We start from the raw sequence: 27,445 nt of genomic DNA on the forward strand, positions 1-27,445 counted from the left end.
AGTAAGGCAGGACTGGATCTACAAGACTGGATTGTGTCCTGAGGCAATCTCTTGAGATATAAAAGACAGAAGTGAGCAGTGAGACAGGGGGACCTCATACCATCAAGAAAGCAGTGCCAGGAGCAGAGCGTGTCATTTGGACCTGGGTCCCTGTGCAGAAAAGCTCCTAGTCCGGGGAACATTGATGAGAAGAAGGCCGACAGAGAGAGAAAGTCTTCCCCTGGAGCTGATGCCCTGAATTTGGACTTTCAGCCTATTTTACAGTGAAGAAATAAACTTCTCTTCGTTAAAACCATCCACTTGTGGTATTTCTGTTATAGCAGCACTAGATGACTAAGACAATACACATACACGCACACACAGCACAGACCTTTCATGGATTCTGCAGGACAGGTTGGCTCTCTCCTTGAATTGCATCACCTTCTGTGCATCTTTGAGTCAGTGACTTCTTCCTCTGCTCTGCTTCATCAGTGACAGCTTCTCCACCCCCTTTCCACTTCCACAAAATGTTAAAACTGTCTACTTCTAGCCTTCATCCATCTTCTTTACAGTTGTGTACATATTATCCCCTTAATATATAATGGTATATCAAGAAGGAAAGGAGATAAATGCATGTGCTCCATCTGCCATCCTCAACTTGAAATAAATCTAATAGTCTTTTTAATGGTTTACTTATTTCATATTCACACACAACAAATTTACTTAATAGCTATATACCAAAGGCCTGACTAAGCACAAGGAATACAAAGACAAATAGGGAGGCCAATTTATTCTGGTTTGCCCAGGCCTATCCTGGTTTTAAAGAACCCTGGTTCCGCAGTGGTTACGTGCTTGGCTGATAACCCACCGGTGGCTGCGTGGAAGAAAAGACCTGGCCGTCTGCTCCTGTAAAGATTACAGCCTAGGAAACCCTATAGAGCAGTTCTGCTCTGTTCTATAGAGTCCCTCTGTCAGAACTGACTCAACGGCACACAACAACAACATCCTGCTTTTAGTACTGGAAGTCCCACATTGTGGGAATCTCCTCAGTGGTGGGCAAACTGGGATGGCTGGTTACCTAAAAACAACACAGTCTTTTCCTTCCAATTCTCTACAAAAAACAAGGCAGCAAACAAGTACTAAACATGATGACAGGTACATAATAAAGATATGCGAAGTAATGAAACACAAACAGAGAGAAGAGTTAATCTGCCTTGGGAATTAAGGAAGGCATCAGAGGAGAAAGTACTTGAACTGAGACCTGAAGATGAAGTTTGTAGGCAGACATTCAAAGAAAATAATTCTGGGCAAAAAGGTTAAAATAAAAAATCACGGCTTATTTGGTAAAGTACATGATAATCAGTACTGATGATCCATCGAGTGTAAAGTGCAAATAAAGAAGTGGCAGAAAGAGAGGCTACAGAGTAACCAGGAGGCAGATCACAGTCTTTTACGGTACACTGTACTATTAGACTTAATTCTAAAATACCAACGATGCCAATAAATTTTATCAAAGAGAGTGACATAATCAAATTTAAATTTTAAAAAGATTATTTTTGCACCAACATGGAAGCCCAATTAAAGGATTCTAATCAGCTCTTAGGCTGCTATAGCAATCTAGATAAAAGTGATGAGGATTTAAATTAAATAAGGAAGTGGAAATAAGAAAACACTCAATATGTAACTACGGACAAAAGGTATGAACAAGAATGTTTATCACTCTATTACTACAATACCAAGGATCTGGAAAGAATCTAAAAACAAAACAATATAGTTAAATATTACAACATACACCTGCATAATTAAAAATAGCATGCAGCCATTATAAACAAAGTATGTTTAGACTATACTTTTAAAATGGGAAAAACAAAAAGCAAATTATAAAATAGTATGCATAGTGTGGAGGAGCCCTGGTGGTGCAGTGGTTAAAGCGCTGGGCTTCCAACTGAAAGATCAGCGGTTTGAACCCACCAGCCACTCTGCGGGAGAAAGATGTGGTGGTCTGCTTCCATAAGATTACAGCCTTAGAAACCCTATGGGGCAGTTCTACTCTGTCCTATAGAGTGGCTATGAGTCAGAATCAACTCGACAGCAATGGGTTGATTTGGTTTATGCACAGTGTGATGATTTTATGTTTGTAAAATTTTAATAAATACACATAAAATGCATACATATGCATATATACGTATACACACAGAAGAATTTGGAAAAACAGATATCAATGACTGTAGGTTAGTAGTGGAACCAGGGCTGAGTTTTGTGTTTTTCTGTATTTTTGAAATGTTTTACAATGAATCTGTATTGTTTTCATAATCAGAAAAAAAAGCCACCACTGTATATATTCATACATAATTTAATTACTATATATAGGAGTGCCTCCCAAATTTAAATGAAATTTGTTAACTTTTATGATCTTCTTTTATTTCTGATATTAGTAATAACTCCCAGAAACAGTCAATGAGCTATCAGTGACTATATCAATATTTAAACTCTCATACCATTCTGAATGAACTGAGTTAAACCATGACAATGTACTTATCAATGAAAAGTACAAAGAATCTGATATAGTAGAAATAAATGACAAAAAAATACTAAAAATCTACTTATATGTCAGGCACTAAATGCTTTTGAGGTGGTAGTTATTATTATTCCATTATAAAAGTAAAATCAGTCTCTTAGGTGGCAATGAAAGAACTAGAAATACTTTTTCAAAGTCAGAACGTCTTTCTGTTCTATATTTTAAATGGAACAGTTCAGTGACCCTACTCAATTCAGTTACGCCCATCTACCTGCAGAAATGTAGCACCGTTCTTCACTGTAACAAAATACCTTTCCAAATACTACTGTGTAATGCAAAAGCGCACGTACCCCTGACCTCTAAAGAACCACTATGCCAAAATTTACCTTGATTTAGATAGGAAAATATAACAGGTCTAAGTTTCAATAATGGGGGGGTGATTCTACTAAATGAATAAATACATCAACATAATGGGAAAATACACTGACCTTTAAAATAATTGTAAAGACTATGTAAACGTCCAAATTCCAAGTAGGCAATTAAAATTGTTTATTAAGTGACTGCACAACAGGTCTGTTTCCTAGGGCCAAATCTTATTTCCAGTTTATCCAACCTTCTTCCTTATTAACTACTCAGTTATTACCGGATGCTGATTTCTATCACTGCCTTAAATTTTTATTCATTTCCTTCTAAATGGCTCTAGCTTGCTTATTTGATAATCATAACCCACCCATACCTTATTACAACATTACTTATTTAGCACAATATTTTAAGATCCTTAGCCTTCCTTTTCTTTTTTAAACAAAGCTAACTTGTTTAAAAGAAGAAAAATTTATCCAAATATACATAAAGGAGATTTCTTAACTGAGATAGAATGTATTTTTAAAAAGAAACAAGAATGTCTTCCATAAAGGTTATTAATACCATGATGAACAAGGTTCCTTCTTATTTGGTTTATTAAGCATTCTAATTCTCCACCATGTGTGTTATTAATACCATGATGAACAAGGTTCCTTCTTATTTGGTTTATTAAGCATTCTAATTCTCCACCATGTGTACGTCAGTTTGTCATACTGTGGTAGCTTGCGGGTTGCTGTGATGCTGGAAGCTATGCCACTGGTATTTCAAATACCAGCAGGTCACCCACAGTGGTCAGGTTTCAGTGGAGCTTCCAGATTAAGGCAGACTAGGGAGAAGGACCTGGTGGTCTACTTCTGAAAAAAATGGCCAGTGAATGCCTTATGAATAGCAGCAGAACACTGTCTGATATAGTGCCGGAAGATGAGCCCCTCAGGTTGGAAGGCACTCAAAATACAACTGGGGAAGAGCTGCTTCCTCAAAGTACTGTCAACCTTAATGACGTGGAGGGAGTAAAGCTTTAGGGACCTTCATTTGCTGATGTGGTACAACTCAAAAATGAGACATGTTATCAGGAACAACCAGTCCCTGGAAAAGGATATCACGCTTGGTAAGGTAGAGGGTCAGAGAAAAAGAGGAAGATCCTCAACAAGATGGATTGACACAGTGGCTGCAACAGTGGGCTCAAGTATAACAATTGTGAGGATGGTGCAAGACCAGGAAGTGTTTCATTCTGTTGTACACAGGGTCACTATAAATCACAACTGACTCGAGGGCACCTAACTACTACTACTACAACTGCTACTACTACTACAGGTTACCCACTTTTAGTGTACAATTCAATGATTTTTGGTATATTTAGAGTTGTGCAACTATCACCACAATCAACTCTAAAACAGTCATCAACTCAAAAAGAAACCTCCATATCCATTAGTAGTTACTCCCCATTTCCCCCAATCTGCCCTTTCCCTAACCCTGTTGTTGCTGTTGTTAGTCGCCATGTAGTCAACTCCGACTCATGGCAACCTCATGTATACGGTGTAGAGCTGCTGCATAGGGTTTTCAAGGCTGTGACCTTTCGGAAGCAGATCACCAGGCCTGTCTTCCCAAGTGCCTCTGGGTAAGTTTGAACCATCAACCTTTTGGCTAGTAGTCCAGCGCTTAACTGTTTGCACCACCCAGGGAGCACTTGCTCAGCTCTATGCAACCACGAATCTATTTTGTCTCTATAGGCTTCCCTGTTCTGGACACTTCATATAAATGGAGTCATACAATACATTGTCTATTGCTATGGGCTTCTTTCAATTAGCATGTTTTCGAGGTTCATCCATGTTGTAGCAAGTATTGGTACTTCATCCCTTTTTATTGCAGAATATTGCATTGTGTGGATATAACATATTTTGGTTATCCGTTCATCAATTTATAAACATTTGGGTTGTTTCCATTTTTAGGCTATTATGAATAATGCTACTATGAACATTCACAGAGAACGTTTTATGTGGATGTATACTTGCATTTCTCCTGGGTATATATATCTAGGAGTAGAATGGCTGGGTGATATGGTGACTCTATGTTTAACCATGTTTACTTTTAAAAGAAACTGTGAAGCTATTTTCCACAGTGGCAATGTATGTTTTCCCAGTAGCAATGTCTGAAAATTTCAGTTCTCCACATCCTCACCAGCAATTGGTATTGTCACTATTTTTATTTTAGCTGTTCTAATAGGTGTGTAACGATATCATATTGTGGTCTCAATTTGCATTTACCTGATGACTAGTGATGTTGAACATCTTTTCATGTGCTTATTTGCCACCCGTATATCTTCTTCAGTAAATGGCTGTCTTTTGCACATTTTCTAATACAATTTTTTTACTGTTAATATTTAAAAGCTCCTTATATATACTACATATGAATTCTTTTGTCAAATATGTGGATGGCATATATTTTCTCCCCACATCTGTTTACTCATTCTCTTAACAGGGTCTTTTACAAAGCAAAGGTTTTTAATTTTGATGAAGTCTAACTGATCTATTTTTTTCTTATATAGATCGTACATTTGGAGTATGTCTAAAACCTTTTCAAAAAACCCCAGGTCCCGAAGACTTTCTCCTGTGTTTTCTAAAAGTTGTATAGTTCTATGTTTTACATACAAGCCACTTTGAGATGACATAGGTGAAGTTTAGGTCAAGGTTTTGTTTTGTTTTTGCCAGTGGTATCCAATTACTCCAGTACTGTTCGTTGAAAAAACTATGCATCCTACATTGAATTACTTTGGCATCTTTGTCAAAAATCAGTTAGCCATACTTGTGTGGGGTTATTTCTTGCCTGGTTCTTTATTCTGTCCCATTGATCTGTTATCTATTCCTCTGCCAATAACACAGTCTTGATTACTGGGCTATATATTAAGTCTTGAAATCAGGTAGACGAATTCCTATTACTTTAATCTTCTTTGCAAAACGGTTTTAGCTACCCTACTTTCTTTGCCTTTCCACATAAATTTTCGAACAATCCTGTCCACAGCTACAAAAATCTTGCTGGGATTTTGATAGGAATTGTGTTAAATCTGTACATTGATTTGGAGAGAACTGACATCCTTATTATGCTAAGTCTTCTAATCCATTAACACAACATAGTTCACAATTTATTTAGATCACTTTGATTTCTTTCATCGGTATTTAGTAGATTTTAGCATACAAGTCCTATATGGTATGTTTTCTTAGATTTACAATAAAGTTTTTCTTTTTTGGTGGGGGGGGGGCTGATTCTAAATGCTATTCTATTTTTATTTCCGTTTCCACATGTTCACTGCTAGGATACAGATTTGCTGTGGTTGTTAGCTGCCACCGAGTTCACTCTGATTCATGATGACCTTATGTGTAACAAAATGAAACACTGCCCAGTGCTGTACCATCTTTATGATCACTAGAACATTTGAGTTCACTGTTGCAGCAATTGCGTAGTGTCTTCCAAACTAGGGGACTCATCTTCCAGCACTGTATGAGACAACAGTCTATTGTGATCCATAAGGTTTTCACCAGCTAATTTTCAGAAGGAGATCATCAGGACTTTCTTCCTAGTCTGTCTTAGTCTGAAAGCTCTGCTGAAACCTGTCCACCATGGGTTACTCTGCTGATACTTGAAATACTGATGGCATAACTTCCGGCATCACTGCAACACACAAGCCACAGCAGTATGGCAAACTGACAGATGGGATGGTGGGTATATAGGTATCAATTAAGTTTTGTGTATTGATCTTGTATCCTGCATTCTTTCTGAACTCATTTATTAATTCTAATAGATTGTTTTTCTAGATTCTTTGGGATTTTCTATATTGATAATTATTCATCTGGGAAAATGGGCAATTTTATTTCTTCTTTTCTGATTCGTATACCTTTCATTTCATTTTGTTGCCTTATTACTCTGGCTATGACTGTAAGTACTATATTAAGATAGTGGGCAATTTCTAATCTTAGGGTAAAAATATTTATTCTTTCACTGTTACAAACCTGTACATTTGTTGTAGAGGAAGTTTCCCTTTATTGCTAGCTTTCTCAGTGGGTTTTTTAATGAATGGATGTTGAATTTTGTTATATGCTTTTATTTATTTATCAATGAATAAAAACACGTGATTTTTCTTCTTTAGCCTCTTAATAGGGTCAATTACATTGATGATTTTTGAATACTTAACCAGCATCGTATCCCTTGCATCCCTAGAATAAACCCCTCTTCGCCATTGTGTATTATATACGTGTGTGTGCGCGCACGTGTGTGTGTGTATAGACACACAGACCACCACCACTCATTTGCCAGTTTGTCATACTGTGATGGAAAGATGTTTACCTGTGTTTTATTGACTATGCAAAGGCATTCGACTGAGTTGATCATATCAAATTATGGGTAACATTGTGAAGAATGGGAATTCCAGAACATTTAATTGGGCTCATGCAGAACCTGTACATAGAACAAGAGGCAGTCATTCAAACAGAACAAGGGGGACACTGTGTGGTTTAAAATCAGGAAGGGTTGCATCACAGTTGTATGCTTTCACTATATGTATTCAATCAGCATGCTGAACAAATAACCTAAGAAGCTTGACTGCATGAAGATGAACACAGCATAAGGATTGGAGGAAGACTCATTAACAACCTGCATTATGCAGATCACACAACCTCGCTTGCTGAAAGTGAAGAAGGACTTGAAGCACTTACTGATGAAGATCAAAGACTACAGCCTTGAGTATGGATTACACCTCAACCTAAAGAAAACAAAAATCCTCACAACTGGACCAATAAACAACATCATGATAAACGAAGGTTGAAGTTGTCAAGGATTTCATGTTACTTGCATCTACAATCAATACCCATGGAAGCAGCTGTCAAGAAATCAAACGACATACTGCATTGGGCAAATCTGCTGCAAAAAACCTCTTTAAAATGTTAAAAAGCAAAGATGTCACTTTGAGGACTAAGGTGTGCCTAACCCAAGCCATGGTATTTTCAATTGCCTCATATGTATGCGAAAGCTGGATAATGAATAAGGTAGCCCAAAGAAGAATTGATGCCTCTGAATTATGGTGTTGGTGAAGAATATTGAATATACCACAGACTGCCTAAGAATGAACAAATCTGTCTTGGAAGAAGGACAGGCAGAATGCCCCTTAGAAGTGAGGATGGCAAGATTTCATTTTATGTACTTTGGACATGCTGTTGGGAGGGATCAGTCCCTGGAGAAGGATACCATGCTCGGTAAAGTTGGTCAGTGAAAAAGAGGAAGCCCCTTAACGAGATGGACTGACACAGTGGCTGTAACGATGGGCTTAAACATAGCAACGATCACGACGATGGTGCAGGTTCAGGCTGTGTTTCGTCCTTTTGTACATAGGATCACTGTGAGTCAGAACCAACTTGACAGCACATAACAACACACACACACGATATACATATATATTCTATTTGCTAATAGCTTGTTAAGCATTAGCAGCATCTGTATTCATGAGGGATTTAGGTTTGTAGTTTTTTTTTTTTTTTTTTTTTTTTTTTTTGTACTGTTTTTGTCTGGTTTCAGTGTCAAGGTAATATAAGCTTCATAAAATAAACTAGGAAGTGTTCCCTCTCTTCTAGTCTCTGGAAGAGATTGTGTTGTATTGGTGTTTATTCCTTACAGGTTTGGTATAATTCTCCAGTGAAATCATCTGGGTCTGGAGAGTTCCTTTTCAGTAGTTTTTAAGTTATAAATACAATTTCCTTAAAAGTTATAAGGGTATGCATATTATCTATTTAATATTGAGAGAATTGTAGTAGTTTATGCTCTTCAAAGAACTGGTCCATTTCATCTAAGCTGTTAGATTTATGTATGCAGAGTTGTTCATAGTATTTCCTTATTATCCTTTTGAGTACGTAGGGTGTGTAGTGATACCCACTTTTTGATTCACAGTTCAATTTTTTTTGTCAATCTAACTAGAGATTTGTCAATTTTATTGATCTTTTCAAAAACCAGCTGATTCACAGATTTCTCCATTGTTTTTCTGATTTCAATTTCACTCATTTGTTCATGTATCTATTATTTCCATTTGCTCTGCGTTTTTGTTTCTCTGGTTCTTGAGATGGGGACTTAGAATATTGATTTCAAACTTTTCTTTTATTCTAATTCATTTAATTTCCCTTCAGCATGGCTAAGGTGCATCCCACAAATTTTGTTATGTTGTATTTTCATTTTCATTTAGTCTAATGTATTTTCATATTTTCCTTGAGACTTTCTCTTTGACCTGTGGATTATCTGAAGGTGTGTTGTTTAGTTTCCAAGTGTTGAGATTTTCATATTATCTTTATATTATTGATTTCTAGCTTGATTCCTCTATGGTCAGAGGACACACTCTGTATGATTTCAACTCTTTTAAATCTGTTGCAGTTCGTTTACTGGCCCAGGATATAGCCTACCTTGCTGTATGTTCTAGGGACATTTGAAGACTGTGTTTTCTATTATTCTGGGGTACAGTGTTCTTTAAATGTCAATTAGATCCTAAAGGTTATGTCACTGTTGAATTTTACATCCTTGCTGATTTTTCTAGTTGTTGTATTATTCGAGAGGGGCGTTAAAGTCTCCAACTATCATTGCAGATCTATTTCTCCTCTCAATTTTATCAGTTTTTACTTCACACATTTTGCAGATCTGTAACTGCATACACATTTAGAACTGCTATGTGTTCTAGGTTAATTGACCTTTATATCATTACATAATGTCCCTCTCTATCCCTGATAATTTTCCTTACTTTGAAGTCTTTCGTCAGTATTAATATATCCACTCCTTTCTTTTGATTAATGTTTGCATGATGTATCTTTCCCAATCTTTACTTACAACCTACCTACATCATATGTGAAATGGTTTCCTCTAGCCAGCACGAAGTTAGTTTTGTTTTTTGTTTTACACACTGTGTAAATCTCTGTGTTTTAACTGGTATACTTAAACCATTTACATTCAATATAATTATTAATATACCGGGTTTGGAATTTCACTTTTTGTTTTGTACTTGTTCTATTTTTTTGTTTGTTTTCTTTTTCCTACCTTCTTGTGAGTTATTTCAACATTTTTTAGAATTGTATTTTGATTTATTTATAGTGCTGTGGGAGCCCTGGTGGCACAATGGTTAAGCATTTGGCTGCCAACCAAAAGGTCAGCAGTTTGAATATACCAGCTGCTCCTTGGAAACCCTATGGGGCAGTTCTACTCTGTCCTATAGGGTCATTTTGAGTTGGAATTGATTCGATGGCCACGGTTTGGTTTTTGGTTACAGTGCTTATGAGTGTCTTTTCTGCTTAACTTTTCTGATTGTTTGAAAAATTACTATATATTCACAACTTATCACAGTCTACTGATATCATTTTACCAGTTCAAGTAAAGTGTCTCTTGGTCTAGGCCATGATTCCCAGTACTGTGTGGTTGTCCTTCATTTTGTGATCTAATTATCATACGTGTTGTAAATCCTAACCTCTATGATGTTAATGAGGCCTGATTAGAGGTACTTATGTTAATGAGGAAGGACATAATCTACAAAAGTAGGCTGCATCTTGAGTCAATCTCTTTTGAGATATAGAAGACTGAAGTGAGCAGAGAGAGAGAGGGACCTCCTACCACCAAAAAAGTAGAGCCAGGAACAGAGCATGTCCTTTGGACCTGGGTTCCCTGCGCTGAGAAGCTTCTAGACCAGGGAAGACTGATGACAGGGACCTGCCCCAGAGCCGACAGAGACAGAAAGCTTTCCCCCGGAGATGGCATCTGAATTCTAACCTCCTAAACTGTGAGAGAATAACTAAGACAGGAATTTGGTACCAAGAGTACAGTGCTGCTCTAACAGATACTTACAAATGTGGAAGCAGTTTTGGAATTGAGTAATGGGTAGAGGCTAAGCTTGCCAACCCAGAGAGCGAGAGAGCTGAGTGACTTCAAACTGAGGCTTACCGGCAGAATGGGGTGCCTCTGGGCACTTATTGGTAGAGCTAAACAGCTTTGTAACACTTGCCCAAGCAGGGCAGAGGCCGGGCTGGCCCAAGAGGCCCAAGGGCTGAGAGGCCGATGAACCAGGAAGCAGAAACTGAAGAGTCAAGGAGCACAGGAAGCATAGCTGCTGCAGCCTCAAAGAGTAGGTCATGACCTCTGAGGTCTCAAAGGGCAGAACCACGGCCTGCTGGGTCTCAAAGCAGTGGTGCCACCACCTCCTAGGTTTCAAAGAGTCAGATCTTCACCAACTCAGTTCCAGAGCGTGCGGCTGCTGTTCAAGAGTGCCAGAGGAATGGAGCCAGATCCACTGACTAAAACTGAGGAGATGGGGCTGCCACGCCCAAGGGGCAGAAAAACAGGGCCAGACAAGGCCAACGGGGTGGGGTCACCGCTCAGACAGGAGAGCGGAGCTGCCCAAATCCAATGGAGCAGAGCTGCCAACCCAGCGGGCCCAGAAGGTGGAGCTGAAGCCCAGGGTCAAGAGGCCTCCACCCAAAATCCAGAGAGTGTGGCCAATACCCAGAGTCTAAAGGGCAGCACCATTACCTAAATAGTCTCAGAGAACTGAGGATTATTTTAAAGCCTTGAAAGCTAATGTAACGTGTTCTGCTGGGTATTTTTTTCCTTGCTTAGTGCCTGTTATTTCTTTTTTCCCTTCAATTTATCCCATTTGGAAATGTCTACCTTGTGCCTGTTCCACCATTGTACTTCGGTGGCAGATAACCTGTATTCTAGATTTCACAGATGAAGAGGAATTTTTCTCTAGGATGAAGTTTGGACTTGGAGTTGATTTAAGGCTTTTGGGATGTGATGGGATGAATGTGTTTTACATGTGGGAAGGGCACGAATTTTTGGGGTCTAAATGATGGAACGTTATGGATTGAACTGTATCCCCCCAAAATGTGTGTCAATGAGGCTAGGCCATGATTCTCAGTATTGTGTGGTTGTCCTCCATTTTGTGATCTGATATAATTTTCCTATGTGTTGTAAATCCTAACTTCTATGATGTTAATGAGGCAGGATTACAGGCAGTTATGTTAATGAGGCATGATCTACAGAATTAAGTTGTATCTTAATTCAATCTCTTTTGAGATATAAAAGAGAAAAGCAAGCAGAGAGATCTCCTACTACAAAGAAAGTAGAGCCAGTAAGAATAGCCTGCCGTTAGGACTTGGGGGTCCCTGTGCTGAGAAGCTCCTAGACCAGGGGAAGATTTATGACAAGGACCTTCCCCCAGAGCCGACAGAAAGCCTTCCCCTGGAGCCGGCACCCTGAGTTCAGATTTCTAGCCTCCTAAACTGTGAGGGAATAAATTTGTGTTTGTTAAAGCCATCTACTTGTGGTATTTCTGTTATAGCAACACTAGATAAGACAAAACATTGAGAACCACATCAGATAGTGTTAAATTTTTGCTTCAACTTTCAAACATAATTTAGATGAGAAGAAATGCCTATTGTATTTACCATTATTTTTGCTCTTTCCACTGTTCTTTCTTCCTTCCTGATGTTTTCAGAGTCCTTTTTATCAATTCTTTTTATTTAAAGAACTTCTTTCAGCTATTCTCTTAGAGCACGTCTGCTGGCGACAAATCATCTGAAGTGTGTTTTCCCTTGACGTAGAATTTTGAGTTGACATTTCTTTTCCTTCAGCACTTGAACAATGCAGAGCCACTTCCTTCTGGCCTCCATGGTTTCTGATGAGAAATCCACTGTCATTCAAATTGTTTTACCTAATCAAATTAAAGTGTTGATTCTCACTGCTTTCAAGATTTTTTCCTTGTCTGTAGTTTTCAGAGGTTTCACTATGATGCGTGGGTCTGAGGTGACCCTGTTTGGAGTCTGCTCAGTTTCTTGAACTTGTAGGTTTATGCCTTTTGCTAAATTTAGGAAATTTTCAGTCATTATTTCACTCAGCTGGGATACCACCCCAGCAGAGAGGGGTGCCTCTTTACAGCCTTCCAAGGGTGAAAATCTAGATTCCCCACTAAGAATTTGCTTGCATGGTTGAGAGTAGATGCTACAATTTTTATTAAGGTGTTTGGCTGCAGTTAAGCAGTTATTGTCTAAAAGTTTTCTGCTAAGATGTTTCTTTTCTGGATTTTTGGCTAAAAAGAACAGACTTTTCTTGGGGCTATGTCTGCACCCTTTGGTGTTTCAGGGTTGCTGGCTTCTTCAGCACTAAGTCTGGGATATATAAGACAGAAATAAAACCCAGGGAACTCTCCACTGTATCGTTTCTCAGGTCTCAAGGTACCTAGCCCAACTACTTTCTACTTTCTACCTTTCTGAGTTTTATGTTTGTTTTATATATAATGTTCAGTGCTTTTATCTGTATTTAGTGGGAAGAACAAGGAAAAGTATGTTTATTCCACCTTTTCTTCAGTGCAAAGCCAAGGATCATCTATTGTGTCTCCAATTACGTATATATAGGTCTTATTTTGGAGTCCCTGAGTGGAGCAGTTAAAGCGCTCAGCTACTAACTGAAAGGTTAGAGGTTCAAGTCCACCCAGAGGCACCTCAGAAGAAAGGCCTGGTGATCTACTTCCAAAAAATCAGCCATTGAAAACCCTATGGAGCATAGTTCTACTCTGACATGCGGTTACCATGAGTTGGAATTGACTCTACACAAACTGGTTTTTTAAAAAGGTTTTTTTTTAAAGTTCATAATGAATATTCTGGTAGAAATAACCAACCCAAAATAAAACTGGCAGCCCCTAAAATGGAACATGGAAAAATTAACCTTATGATGAAATTTCATTCTGAAAAATTAGACCTGTAAAAATTGGAAATGGCTAGAATAATGGCATAAAAGAAAACTCACAATGGCAGAATCTGTAATTAGTATAAATTTACATAGACCAAAAAAAGATAATAATACTACTATATTTAACAAATTTGAATTTAACAGATCTGTACTGTTAAATTCACATGATCCCACTGACTTGAATATAGCTGTGCTATATACAAAATTGGTCAATAAATTAAACTGACTCAATGAAATCTTTCCAGAAATTATATCCTTCACAAAAATATACAAAAGCAAATGTAATTCTTTTCTTCAGTGATTACACATAGTAAATTAGTAACTTCATAAAGCACTTCAGTTGTCAAAATAATTAACAGAGTAATTTACCAAATTAAGTTACCTCATAGTTTACAAAGTATGGTTTGTAAAGGAAATGAAATATTAAAACCCTGTGAAAGCGGTTCTGATATGGCCTCCGAGAACAAAGGAGACTTGGTCTTCAGACATTTAAATCAAGGAAATAAACAGGTAAAGGGCTTCCTTTTCCCCTCTTAAGAACCTCATCAGTAGAAACATTTTGATAAATATAAGCTGGATAAGCAATACATTTAGAAGATTCTAGAACTCTGGTTATATAAAATGCAAAAATGGCAATAACAACCCTCCTTTCAAGTCAAAGTCATAGGCTTTGGATCACTGAATTTTTCTTAAGTGTTACAACACTGGCTTTTTTAGTCACTGTATAATAAATCTTCTTAACTATTAATTTTAAAAATCCTCACAGTCTGCCTTCCACTGAGTCCTTAACCACCCTCCCTTCATCCCCATGAACTACATGTTGATATTTTTGGCTTTGCTTAACTGTTCTTGCTTTTGTCACATCACAAAACATTGGTCAATACACTGGTAATCTTTTTCCAGTCATCCAACTTCCAACCAAATATATACATTTCAAACAATTATTTTCCCCAAAGTGTGGCATAAAATGGAAGTTTTTCATACTAAATCATTTTATCTTTCAGTAACTTTCTAAAACTGTTAAGTCATATCTTAAATAATAATGTCTATGCCATATAAGGTGTTATTAACACTAAAATATTATCTGTCTAAATCAAGGTCTGCCTCTTCCTATTATTTCTTTAGCTACAGTTCACCTACCAATAGTCTACCAAAATTAGTTCTTTAGGTTTCTCTAGTTCTTCTGCTTGCTTTTAAATTTTTTTTTCTGTTGTTACTCTTTCTCTTTGTCACAATTTTTTCCTTCCTACAAGTTTTTAATTTTTACTCCTGTCTCTTCATTCATATCTTCTACCTTCTTCCCAAGTAGTCTTTACTGGCCCTACACCACCTCCGTCCTTTCACACCAGATCCAACACCAGATCCAACACAGAGAATTAGTCCTTGGTCCAAGAACGAAAGTATTTTAAAGCTACAGGTACGTACTGTTGTCTTCATCTCAGGTCATGCATCAATATTGGTATAATTCTTATTTAAAGTTTGATTTATCAAATAACAATAATCTTGTCAGGTTGATTTCGTGAAAACAAGGGTGAGTGAGTTCCAGGTATTTGTAAAAGGAAGACTGAAATGATGGGTCATGGAATCTAAGCTAGGCAAGGAAGGAAGTGAAGACACACAAGATTTAATAGAGAGATACTGGAGGAAAGTCAGTGGATTGGCAGGTCTACCTAAGGATAAAGAACTACCACAGAGTTGTTGTGAGGCTTAAATGGATCAGTAAATAAAAAGTGCCTAGTGCAATGCCTGCCACATCATAAATGTTCAATAAATGTTAAAAATGTAAAGGATTTCATTTTACTTGGATCCATCAATCAACACCCATGTGAAGCAACAGTCAAGAAATCAAACGACGCATTGCATTGGGCAAATCTGCTGTAAAAGACCCCTTTAAAGTGTTAAAAAGCAAAGATGTCTAAGACTTGAAGACTAAGGAGAGCCTTATCCAAGCCATGGTGTTTTCAATTGCCTCATATGCATGCAAAACTGGATGTTAAATAAGGAAGACTGAAGAATTGATGCTTTTGAATTGTGGTGTTGGTGAAGAATACTGAATATACCATGGACTGCCAAAAGAATGAACAAATCTGTCTTGGAAGAAGTAAAATCAGAATGCTCCTTAGAAGCAAGGATGGCAAGACTACGTCTCATATACCTTGGACATGTTATTAGGAGGGATCAGTCCCTGGAGAAGGACACCATGCTTGGTAACGTAGAGAGTCAGCGAAAAACAGCAAGACCCTCAACGAAATGAACTGACACAGTGGCTACAATAATGAGCTCAAGCATAACGACTGTGAGCATGGTGCAGGGCCAGGCAGTGTTTCGTTCTGTTTCACATAGGGTCGCTATGAGTCAGAATCAACTTGACGGCACCTAACAACAAAGTAAGCAAATATATGCAAGCATGGGGAACTCTAAGTTATATTATCAGTTAAAATAAAGTTTGACAAGTGTGAAAGATTTTGCAAAAGTCTATAACTGAATGCCATCAAGTCAAGCCCTAAGTCATGGCAATCCTACTCACAATAGAATGAAACACTGCCCAGTTCTGTGCCATCCCCATGATCAACTGCAGATTGGACCGCTGTGATCCACAGGGTTTTCACTGGATGAGTTTCAGAAATAGGTCACCAGACCTTTCTTCCTAGTCTGTCTTAGTCTGGTAGCTCTGCTGAAACCTGTTCCCTACCACAGCAACACATATACCTCCACTTACAGAGGGTGGTGGCTGCACACGAGGTGCACTGGCCAGGAATCAACCCCGGTCTCTTGCACAGAAGGTGAGAATTCTACCATTGAATCACCAATGCCTTGTTAGGTAACTAGGAGATATTAAACACTAAAGTGGAATATTCCAAATGATCTTTTACGAGGACTAGTTTCTCAGCAGCGAATTAAACTGAAGGTGATACTAGCTATAGAGAGACCCAGTAGAGAAGAGAGGAAGATGACATTTACTGAGTGCCAAGTAAGTCTTAATTTTGGTTCATTAAGGATTATTTTTTACTAAAATTTCATTAACTTTACTAAGTTAGTGATATCTCCAGAAAACTTAAAATATTAACTTCTGATCCAAGATCTAAAAAATACACCTTACGGTGGTATTTAACTTATGTTCAAAGAGCTGCTTATCAATCAATAAATATATATTAAAACAATATATAGAACTCCACAAGTCCACAAAAGGCTTCGGAGTTCTTTACATAAAGATATTAGCAGATTTTTATTTTAACACTAATGTGAATTCCTACACATCTGTAGCAGTGGTTCTCAACCAGGGGCGATTTTGCACACCAGAGGACATTTGGCAATGTCTGGAGACATTTTTGGTTGTCACAACTTGGGGAAGGAATGCTACTGACACCTAGTGAATAGTGGCCAAAGATGCTGCTAAACATACTAATGCAGAGGACAGCCCCCCAAAACAAAGATCTGCCCCAAAACGTCAATAGAGTACCAAGGTTAAGACACCCTGGCCTATAGTGATTTGTACTTTTTTCTTTGTGTTCTTTACAACATCAGTAAAGTGCATGTTCTGGAAAAAACTGCTAAGAACATTAGACATTAAATCATTCGTTTTCATTAGAAAATTGTTTCAGGTTTTAAATACATTTATTTACCATCTCCTAATATGTAGCTCACTAAAGACAGGTAAGTTGGTATACTTGAAAAATTCAATTTTCCAGGATTAAATGGACCTTGCTTATATTCCCAAATTCTGAAATTATTTTTTTTTAAGTGGATAAATCTAACCTGCTTCCTAAATAGTTACTGTGGAGTCCAAATGAAACAACATATGAAAAGGTTTCCTTATGCTACAATGAATAGTGCAAATGTAAGATATATAAATAAATAGCAATCAGATTGTTAGAGGGTAAGGTATAAGGTATTTCAACAAAATTTCTGACTTCTAGCTAACCTTTGGAGTTTTACTCAACCGCTGGTTAAGTTTGACTCTTGAGACATAAAGAGGTAAAGCAGACTATGGTTTTAAAAATGGTGTGGCAGTTAAGAGCTCAGCTGCTAACCAAAAGGTCAGGAGTTCAAATTCACCAGCTGCTCCTTGAAAACCCGAAGGAGCAGTTCTTCTCTGACCGATAGGGTCACTATAAGTTGGAATCGACTTGAGGGCAATGGGTTTTTTTTTTTATTTTGAACCAGAGAACCCATGAATTTCTTCATCTCTACTTCTTACTTAAAATATGTAAAGAGCAAAAATCTATATTCAGATACTTGACATTCCAGTTTATAAAAAATCATTAACTAAATTAATGAATATTAACTAAAATAAAAAATTAACTAAACCTTTTCAACAAATGAAACAATTTCCACTACTGGAAAGACAAGCTTGGTGGTGAATTAAAGTTTTTCACATTATTTTAAGCTTATAAAAAGTTAAAAGGAAATAATATTTCCATTATCATAAACACTCGTCACTAGCAAATGACTCATAGCATGTAAGTAATTTTTTTATCATCTACAATTAAGCCTAACCTTTTAAATTTGTCTTGTTACAATTTTCCGAATTAAATGTATAAGGTTAAAATACTGTTTTGTCTTTGGGTGGTTTTATATACACACACATACACACTTACGACAGTTTTCTTGGCATATCAAGGATAGTCTGCTTTTCAAATTACAATTATCTTTTCGTTAAGACTAATCTTCCAAACGAATGTTTCATATGTCTCACAACAGCCTTGTGTGGTAGTAGAGTTCTCAAATATTTAACAGACTATAAACATCTAAGGAAATCAGTTGCAGAACTGAAAAGAGAAAGAAAATGTCACTCTAAAAATAAGCTACTTGAGATACCCTTTAAATTGTGAACTGAAACTACTCCCGAGGTCACCTTTCAGCTAAATAACAGACTGGCTCATAAAATAAACAATATTACACATGAATCCTGTGCTCCTTTAAAAAAAATCATCTATATGAGACCAAATGGTCAACATTTACCCTAAAGCACAGATGAGAACATCACGGGGGCAGGGAAGCTGGATTAACAGAAGCAGAACTAGAATAGAAATATGGAGAATGTTGACACAATGTGAAAACATCACTGCATAATATGTATAGAAATGATTAAATGGGAACCTAATTTGCTGCGTAAGCTTTCAGCAAAAACTCAGTATTTATTAAAAAAAAAAAAAAAAAAAAAAAGCTACTTTAATCACCATTTACTGTTTTACCTAAATACCAATTTTAAAAAACCTGAAATTCCAAAAGATTTTTATTTTCCTTCAAAATACTGGCATTTACCCAATATTGGACAAGTCACCACATTAAACAGAAAGCTTACGTGAATAAAAAGTCCTACTTTTTTTTTTAATAAACATTATTTTCAAAAAATTATAAACCATATCCTCCAAAATCCAATCTCTCTATCCTATCATTCAAATAAATAGATTTAGTATGAACTCTCCTTCTCAACTTTCCTAATTTATAATCTGCCCAACTCATCTGCCCTTATTATATGCTGCCACATACATATTATCCCCACTACTGCTTGTAAGTAAGACAGATACAATATACACACAAGCTCTGTATGCAGCAGAGTGCTCTGCACATAACATGTACTAAACAAATATTTAACAAATTAATGAAATCAATAAACGTACTGTGCATTAGCAAGCCAAATTCCCCACCTTGCAAATTCTATAAAATTAAACATTATCAATGAAAACTAAATAAACACTTAGTTTTCTGCTGTTTTTAAAAATGTTTTAAAAGGCTCTTTTAAAATATTTCCAATATTATTTAAATTATAATTATATAAATTATCAGATACACCTAAGTGCATATAATTTGAGAAAAGCAGATAACTACAACAGTTTTAAAAAGCAATACGACAAATTATGAATTTGTGCTTTCATTTGAAACAAGAAAATACAAACCATTACTCTGTTTAATATCCAGTGGGATTTTAAAACATTTTTTAGCAAGAGAAAAACATTTGCTTAAATGGTTAATTTCACGAATATTAATCATGTGCAAAAGAATGATAAACCGATATAATATGTATGTGACAATAAAAAATATAAAATGTGGACTGAATTTACAAAAGAAGTTCATTAAAGTTCTTCGTAACATTTTATTCATAGCACTGTTAGGTGAATTCCCAAACTTGACTGTTGAACAATATCAAAAGACAGAATGATCTCTAAAGACAACCTCAGAAATCTGTCATTGGTCTTAACCTGTTTATAATGTTTTATCATTGATTCAGATGCATGGAACATATGCTTATCAGTTCTATGAATGACAACGAACCGGGAGAGATAACAACCAAAATTTTTAAAATCTCTCAATAGCTAAAAGAAGGAGTTCAAACCAAGAAACTTAATAGGGATAAATGTAAAATCTTGTCCTTAGAAAACTCAAGGACAGAATAATTAAGAGGGTGGGAGAGTTAAGGGTTTTAGCTCAGGGCAGGTATAAAATAAGTGAACAGTTTAATATAGCTGACTTCAAAAAAAAAAAAAAAAACCTATGAGATTGAGCAGAGGAAGGAAACATCCTTACTAAACATATCCTTTGTCCAGCATTTTGTAAGAAGGCTTGGCATAATCTTCTCAATGACAAAACAAGGTTGGTATAAAGACCATTGTAGAAGATAGGAAATGGAGACTTAAGAGTTCCTAGCCCAAGGTCACATTGCTGTTATTAAATACAGCCAGTGTCCACTATACCACTCTGTCTCTCAAGGGCTGTATTAATAAAGGCAACGTCCGAAAGTCTATTTATTCTGCTTTGGTCAGATCATATACCGTGGTCACATTTAGGATTTGAAGGACTAAAATTTGATGAGGACAGTATCCAAAACAGTGTGTGTGTGTTGGGGCTGACGGGGCCACAGGGGTTATCAGATTCTTAAGAAGAGGTGAGAAACTCCTGGAGGTACATAGTATTAACTATCTGCAAGGCATCTTATTTTTTTGGAGGTAACTAATTCCTGGAATACTTTTAGAGTTAAAATGTGAAAGACATAATTTATAGGCCAACACATCGAATTTAAAGGAGACCCACTTACACTTAAATAAATGAAACTTCCAAACAATTAGCACTCTCCTACAACAGTATCAGCTTCAAATGACCTGCCCAAGTATATAGAATGTTGAAGAGTCTGAGTTTGATTATGAAGCCTCTAAAATCCCGACCATAAAATCATTTGCTCATAAACTGGAAAGATTTATTTACGCAACTCTGCTAAGAAAACAGATAAATTATTATTGTGTTGCTATTGTGTTACTCCGGTGAATAGCTATCTTAAAACTGATATGCCCCCTCCCGCTAGTGGTGGCAGTTTACAGGGGAAAATAAAGGAAAAGATTAATCATTAAAGCATTAGCTCATCGTGATTGAGCTCACTTCACCTATTTCCCTCTGTTGCAGTGGCTCTCACCAATCCCACTTTTTGTTGGGCGATGTCGTTTTTTGAAAAGCCTCCAAAGAAACCCATAAGGAAAGCCAGAGGCTTCCAGCGACAAAGCCTGCACTTTGGTCATCCCGAGTCAGTGCTGCCGCATCAAAAGCGCACGCTCCTGGTGGAAGAGGAGGGCGCAGCTGGTGTGGGAACACAGGTTAGGGAAGAGAGGGGCGGGGCGGAAATCTCCCGGGAAGATCCAATGAATCAGAAACCTAACTTAGAGAGGAACCTTAGAAAACCCCCGGAGCACCCTGTACAAGCACGAACCCACCTCTTGCGGGTGGTGAAGTCGCTCCTTGTTTAAACTGGGTGCAAGGCCCCATTTCCTGAGGACTGGACTGCAAGGACATCTCCTGAAGGAAACGGTATCCGAAAGAATAGGCCCAATCTTTCGGAAGCTCGCAAGTATGGATCAGGCCACAGCAGGACACGAGAGCTGCATTATCCAAGGACGGAAACGGTACGAAAATGGGGCTTTCGTGCACCCTCATCCCTCCGCTCCGGGCAAGAAGATGGCGGTTCCAACTTCCCCGGGACAGGCGGGTCCGTGTGCCAGGGGAAGGAAACCGGTCGGGTCGGCTCTGCAGCCCACAGACCGTACGAGGGAAGGGGCTGGTAGGGAGAAGCCAGCTAGGAAGCCCGGCTGGGCTGCCCCAGGAGAATCGCACTCACCTGTCAAAGCCGCTGCCGTGCCCGGCTACCTCCCAGAACCCCGCCCTGGGTTGCTTCGCTGCAGCCCGACAGTTCCCGGCGACCACGGCTCACCAGGGACTGGGCAGAAAGTGGAGGACACCGGGTATCTCCCGGAACTGACACGACCCTGAGCAATTCTGGCAGCCCGGCCTCCGCCCCTCACTTCCGGCGCTGAGGGAAGTCCCGCCCCTGGTTTCCAGCCTAACACTGCCCGGGCTCGTCCGCGCGGTGTCTGCGCCGCCCTTCCTCAGGAAGGACCTTGGGGACTGCAAAGGAAAGGCCCGTTAGGGGACGCACTGCGAGTCCCTCTCCTTGGCCGTATCGCAAGAGACACTGGCCACTCATCACTAGAGCGCGCTAAGATCATCTTCCGCCGTCTCGCCATTACACCGAACCGCGGCGTCTATCGCAAGCCCGGAAGGCCATTGAGAGAGGACAAGATAAATGACCTCGGTCGCGGTGAACTGGTACTGCGCCGCCTACTGGCGCCAGTCGTTGGCATGCAATCGTGTTTAAGCAACACTAATTAATACTTCGCCGTCATTATAGGGAGAGAACAGAATTTTTTTCATTTTAAAAAAATGTATGTCACAAAATAGGCAAAACTCACCTGCCCACGTGCATTTCATCAAGTTAGAAATCTAAAATATTTGTGCTCTAAATTCACTGCCCTACATAAACTTGAAATCCTGCACCACTACCCCCTCCCTGTTCCCCACTCCCCCACATCGTTCAAAATAACCACTTCCCTTGTTTAAAATCTGGAAAACAGAAATGACCCTCTTTGGAGGATATACTCACTGCAGCAGATGTTCTGGTGATGTTCCAAGATCATGCGGGTTTTAAGTCCATCTGTCCTAAAAATTCCTTCAAGCCTAAGAACTGGGGAAGAAAAAAAAAAATCCCTCAAGATACAAGTTCAAGTATACCGTTCATAACGGTTAATCAGTTTCAAAACCTTTCATATCCAAACCGCTTTCACAGATTTATTTGCCATGAACCACTTCAATAGGAAGAGTTCCGTGCAAGTGATGCTATTTGGCAGCATGAAGCCTGATGGAGATAGAACTATTAATATTTCAGCTTATCTGCAGAAGATGACTCATGCAGTTTCCTTTCTGAAATATTTGATCACCATTGGCTAGAAAGAAAAAACAAAATCAGCTGTTAGCTGCAAAAGGTGGGACTTGACTGTTCCTCTCCCCCCCCCCCGCCCCCGCTTTGATCTACATTCAAAAAACTACATAACAGACTGGAGTCCTTATATAAACAGCCATCTCTAGGCTGCAAGAACAACTCTAACTGGACCTTTAAAAGCTCATCTAGGATAAAAGCTACATATGTATCAAAGCATTTTTCTTTCGAATTCTTGCTCCTTTTAAAAACTAAAGCTCAGGATTCAGATTTAAGAAACAGTAATATATTTTGTTGCATAAGAAACCAATTTAACATATCTTGAGATGAAATTTTTAAAAATAGTAGAATAAAACCTAGAGTTATTCTGCATTAAGAAGAATAAGTTTACCACTAGAAAGAGTTCTGTAAGATGAACTTCTAAGGAAAAGGTATTTGACTCCTTAGAAAAGTCATTTTCAAACTTTTGGAGGTTGTTTTAGTGTCTTGGTGTTGCTCTAACAAAAATACCACAAGTGGATGGCTTTAACGAATAAATTTATTTTCTCACAGGAGGCTAAAGTCTGAATTGTTAAGGGACTCTAGCTATTCAGGAGCCATAATGATGCAGTGGTTAAGACAGCTTGGCTGCTAACCAAAAAGTCAGCAGTTTGAACCACCATCTGCTCCTTGTAAACTCTATGGGGCAGTTCTACTCTGTCCTATAGGGTTGCTGTAAGTTGGAATTGACTCGACGGCAATGGGTTTTCCTAGCTATTCATTAAAAGACTGTGGGTTGTTTGTGATGAGAGTGGAGGAAACTGGAGAAGCCTTTTTTTTTTTATTATTTAAAAAAACCTGTGTGTATGTCTCCTTAGGTGTGAAAATTGTCTACTCACATGATCTAGACATTAAATAAGAAAAAAAATTCCTTATAGTTCTGAAAGCTAGAACAGTCTCTGTTTTCTATTACTCCTGATTTTACTAAGCGGCCACACATAGTAAGAGGGCCGTGGGACCAGTAACACTTTCCACCTTGAAATACTGATTATTTAATGGGTCCTTATTTTCCCATACCTATGTTTACATTTTCGTGATGATACAAGTAACAGCATTAAGATATGGTCCCTGACCTCAAAGAAATTACAAGTTACTTAAGACAAAACTAATAACACAAAGTAAAACAAGATTAATTATGATATTAACTACAAGGGTATTCATAATTCAGAAAAAAAAAATAGAGTACTGTTTTGTTTGGATAGTTGGAGAATGCACCAAGGAAATGAAACTTACACTCAACTTTAAAGGATGAATAAAATATGGAAATGGAATGAGAAGAAGCAGAACATTTCAGAAAGAAATAAGAAGAAAAATAACGACAGAATTGATGGGTAAAAAAATGACAGCAAAGAGACTGACCTAACTGGTATGAACAGAGCATATGTTCTAGGGAAAAATGAAAACTAGATCTTAGAGGACCAGAACATAGAAGACCTTTAAAATCAAACCGTTAGTACTGGTAAAAAGATAGACATATACACAAACAGGATAGAATTGAGAGTCCAAAAATAAAACCATATATCTATGGGTAATTGATTTTTGACAAGAGTTTCAAGTCCTTTTATGGGGAAAAGAACAGTCTTTTCAACAAACGGTGATGGGACAGCTGGATTTCCATATGCAACAGAAAAACGGGGATCCATACCTCACACGATATACAAACAAAACTCAAAATGGATCAATGTCCTAAATATAAGAACTAAAAATATAAAACTCTCAGAAGAAAACATAAGGGTAAAGCTTCAGGACCTTATTATTGGTAATGGATTCTTAGATATGACACCAGAAGCACAAGCAACAAAAGAAAAAAACTGGACTTCACCGAAATTGAAAACTTTTGTGCATGAGAGGACTTTATCAAGGAAGTGAAGAGATAACCTAAAGAATGGGAAAAAATATTTGGTAACCAAATAGCTGATAACCAAAAAAAACCCAAACCCATTGTCGTCAATTCTGACTCATGGTGACCCTGAGTAAAACTGTGCTCTGTAGGGTTTTCCTGGCTGTAATCTTTATGGAAGCAGATCACCAGGCCTTTCTTCCACGTCACTGCTGTGTGGGCTTGAAATGCCAACTTTAGTAGTTGAGAGCAAACCATTTGTGTCACCCAGGGACCTTATACAGCTAATAAAGGTTTAGCATCCAGAATACATAAAGGACTCCTACAACTCAACAACACAAAAACAATGGCCTCATTAACATAACAAAGAAAGCTCTATTCTCAAAAGAGATGACATCCACAGGTACAGGGGTTAGGATTCCAAAACATATTTTGGGAGGTGGAGGGGGACACGATTCAATCCATGTTGTTGTTGTTAGGTGTTGTCTAGTTGGTTCCAAATCATAGCAACCCGATGTACAACAGAACTAATCACTGCCCAGTCCTTTGCCATCCTCACAATCATTACTACGTTTGATTCCATTGTTGCAGCCAGGTATCAATCCATCTCGTTGAGGGTCTTCCTCTTTTTTGCTGACGATTCACTTTACCAAACATGATGTCCTTCCCCAGGGACTGATCCCTCCCAATACATGTCCAAACAATGTGAGACAAAGTCTCACCATCCTCACTTAGAAGCATTCTAGTTGTATTTCTTTCAAGACAGATTTGTTCGTTCTTCTGGCAGTCCACAGTATATTCAATATTCTTCTCCAACACCATAATTCAAATCCATCAATTCTTCTTCAGTCTTCCGTATTCATTGTCCAGCTTTCACATGCATATGAGGCAAATGAAAATACCATGGCTTGGGTCGGGCACACCTTAGTCCTCAAGATGACATGTTTGTTTTTTAACACTTTAAAGAGATCATTTGCAGCAGATTTGCCCAATGCAATGTGTCTTTTGATTTCCTGATTGCTGCTTCCATGGGTGTTGATTGTAGATCCAAATAAAATGAAATCCTTGACAACTTCAATCTTTTCTCCTTTTATCATGACGTTGTTTATTGGTCCAGTTGTGAGGATTTTTGTTTTCTTTATATTGAGGTGTAATCCATACTGAAGGCTGTGGTCTTTGATCTTCCTCAGTAAAGTGCTTCAAGTTCTCTTCACTTTCAGCAAACAAGGTTGTGTCATCTGCATATTGCAGGTGTTAATGAGTCTTCTTCTAATCCTGATGCCACGTTCTTCTTCATATAGTCCAACTTCTCGGATTATTTGCTCAGCATACAGATTAAATAAGTATAGTGAAAGGATACAACCCTGACACACACCTTTCCTGATCTCAAACCACACAGTATCCCCTTGTTCTGTTCAAACGACTGCCTCTTCATCTACATACAGGTTCCACATGAACACAATTAAGTGTTCTGGAATTCCCATTCTTCGCAATGTTATTCATAATTGGTTATGATCCACACAGTCAAATGCCTCTGCAAAGTCAATGAAACAAAGGTAAACATCTTTCTGGTATTCTCTGCTTTCAGCCAAAATCTATCTGACATCAGCAATGATATCCCTCATTACACGTCCCCGTCTGAACCCAGCTTGAATTTCTGGCTGTTCCCTGTCAATGTACTGCTGCAACTGTTTCTGAATTATCTTCAGCATAATTTTACTTGCATGTGATATTAATGATATTGTTCGATAATTTCTGCATTCTGTTGGATTATCTTTCTTTGGAATTGGCACAAATACGGATTTCTCCCTGTTGGTTGGCCAGGTAGCTGTCTTCCAAATTTCTTGGCATAGACAAGTGAGCACTTCCAACATTGCATCTGTTTGTTGAAATATCTCAGTTGGAACTCTGTCAGTTCCTAGAGCCTTGTTTTTCACCAATGCCTTCAGTGCAGCTTGGACTTCTTCCTTCAGTACCGCTGGTTCTTGACCATATGCTACGTCCTGAAATGGTTGAACGTCAACCAATTCTTTTTGGTATAGTTACAGTATATTCCTTCCATCTTCTTTTATGCTTCCTGCATCATTCAATTTTTCAGCTGCTAACTGAAAGGTCGGTGGTTTGAACCCCCTGGCCGCTGTATGGGAGAAAGGTGTGGCAGTCTTGGAAACCCTATGGGGCAGTTCTACCACATCCTATAGGGTTGCTATAAGTAGGAATTAACTCGACTGTAATAGTTTTAATGTATCAATGGAGTCCCTGAGTGGTACAAACAGTTAACACACTCAGCTACTAACTAAAAGGTGGAGGGCCACCCAGATGCACCTCGGAAGAAAGGCCTGGTGATCAACTTCCAAAAAATCAGTCATTGAAAACCCTATGAAGTACAGTTCTACTCTTGACAGATGGGGTCACCATGAGTCAGAATCAACTCAATGGCAACTGGTTAGTATAACAATGCATCTAATGTATATGTTTCTAGAACAAATTACAACTCCACAAGCTGATATGTTTTCAGTCACCCGAAACTTGGTGATAATATCTGACATTTGTATATCATTTTATAATCAGCATAGATTCACACATGATAAGCATTTCTGCACATTTCCCTTTAGTCTTTCCTAAGTTTAAATTCTAGGTTTTAAATAAATATTTCAAAGGAGCCCTCTTTTAACTTAATAATACCTATGCTATA

The 27,445-nt window shown here is 38.1% G+C and overlaps 1 protein-coding gene across 12 annotated transcripts in view; it reads right to left on the minus strand.

Annotated features, from left to right (window-relative positions):
• The window catches only part of WDR37 (WD repeat domain 37), a 138,400-nt gene that overhangs the window by 107,565 nt on the left and 3,390 nt on the right, over positions 1-27,445 (minus strand). For 3 of the 12 annotated variants that reach the window (XR_002825560.1, XM_023740146.1, XM_023740145.1), the window contains exon 1: positions 371-1,915. Coding sequence is in view for 7 of the 12 variants with exons in the window: in XM_023740146.1 (XP_023595914.1) it covers positions 371-417 (47 nt within the window). In the remaining 5 variants the exon portion in view is untranslated. Of the gene's footprint in view, positions 1-370; positions 1,919-12,312; positions 15,458-18,210; positions 18,382-21,315; positions 21,481-21,716; positions 21,857-22,538; positions 22,620-27,445 lie in introns of those variants that run through there. The other 9 variants (XM_023740137.1, XM_023740135.1, XM_023740136.1 and 6 more) reach the window with 9 other exon arrangements.

This window comes from Trichechus manatus, unplaced genomic scaffold (genome assembly GCF_000243295.1).
Source record: "Trichechus manatus latirostris isolate Lorelei unplaced genomic scaffold, TriManLat1.0 scaffold00149, whole genome shotgun sequence".
In the NCBI taxonomy this organism is placed as follows: Eukaryota; Metazoa; Chordata; class Mammalia; order Sirenia; family Trichechidae; genus Trichechus; species Trichechus manatus.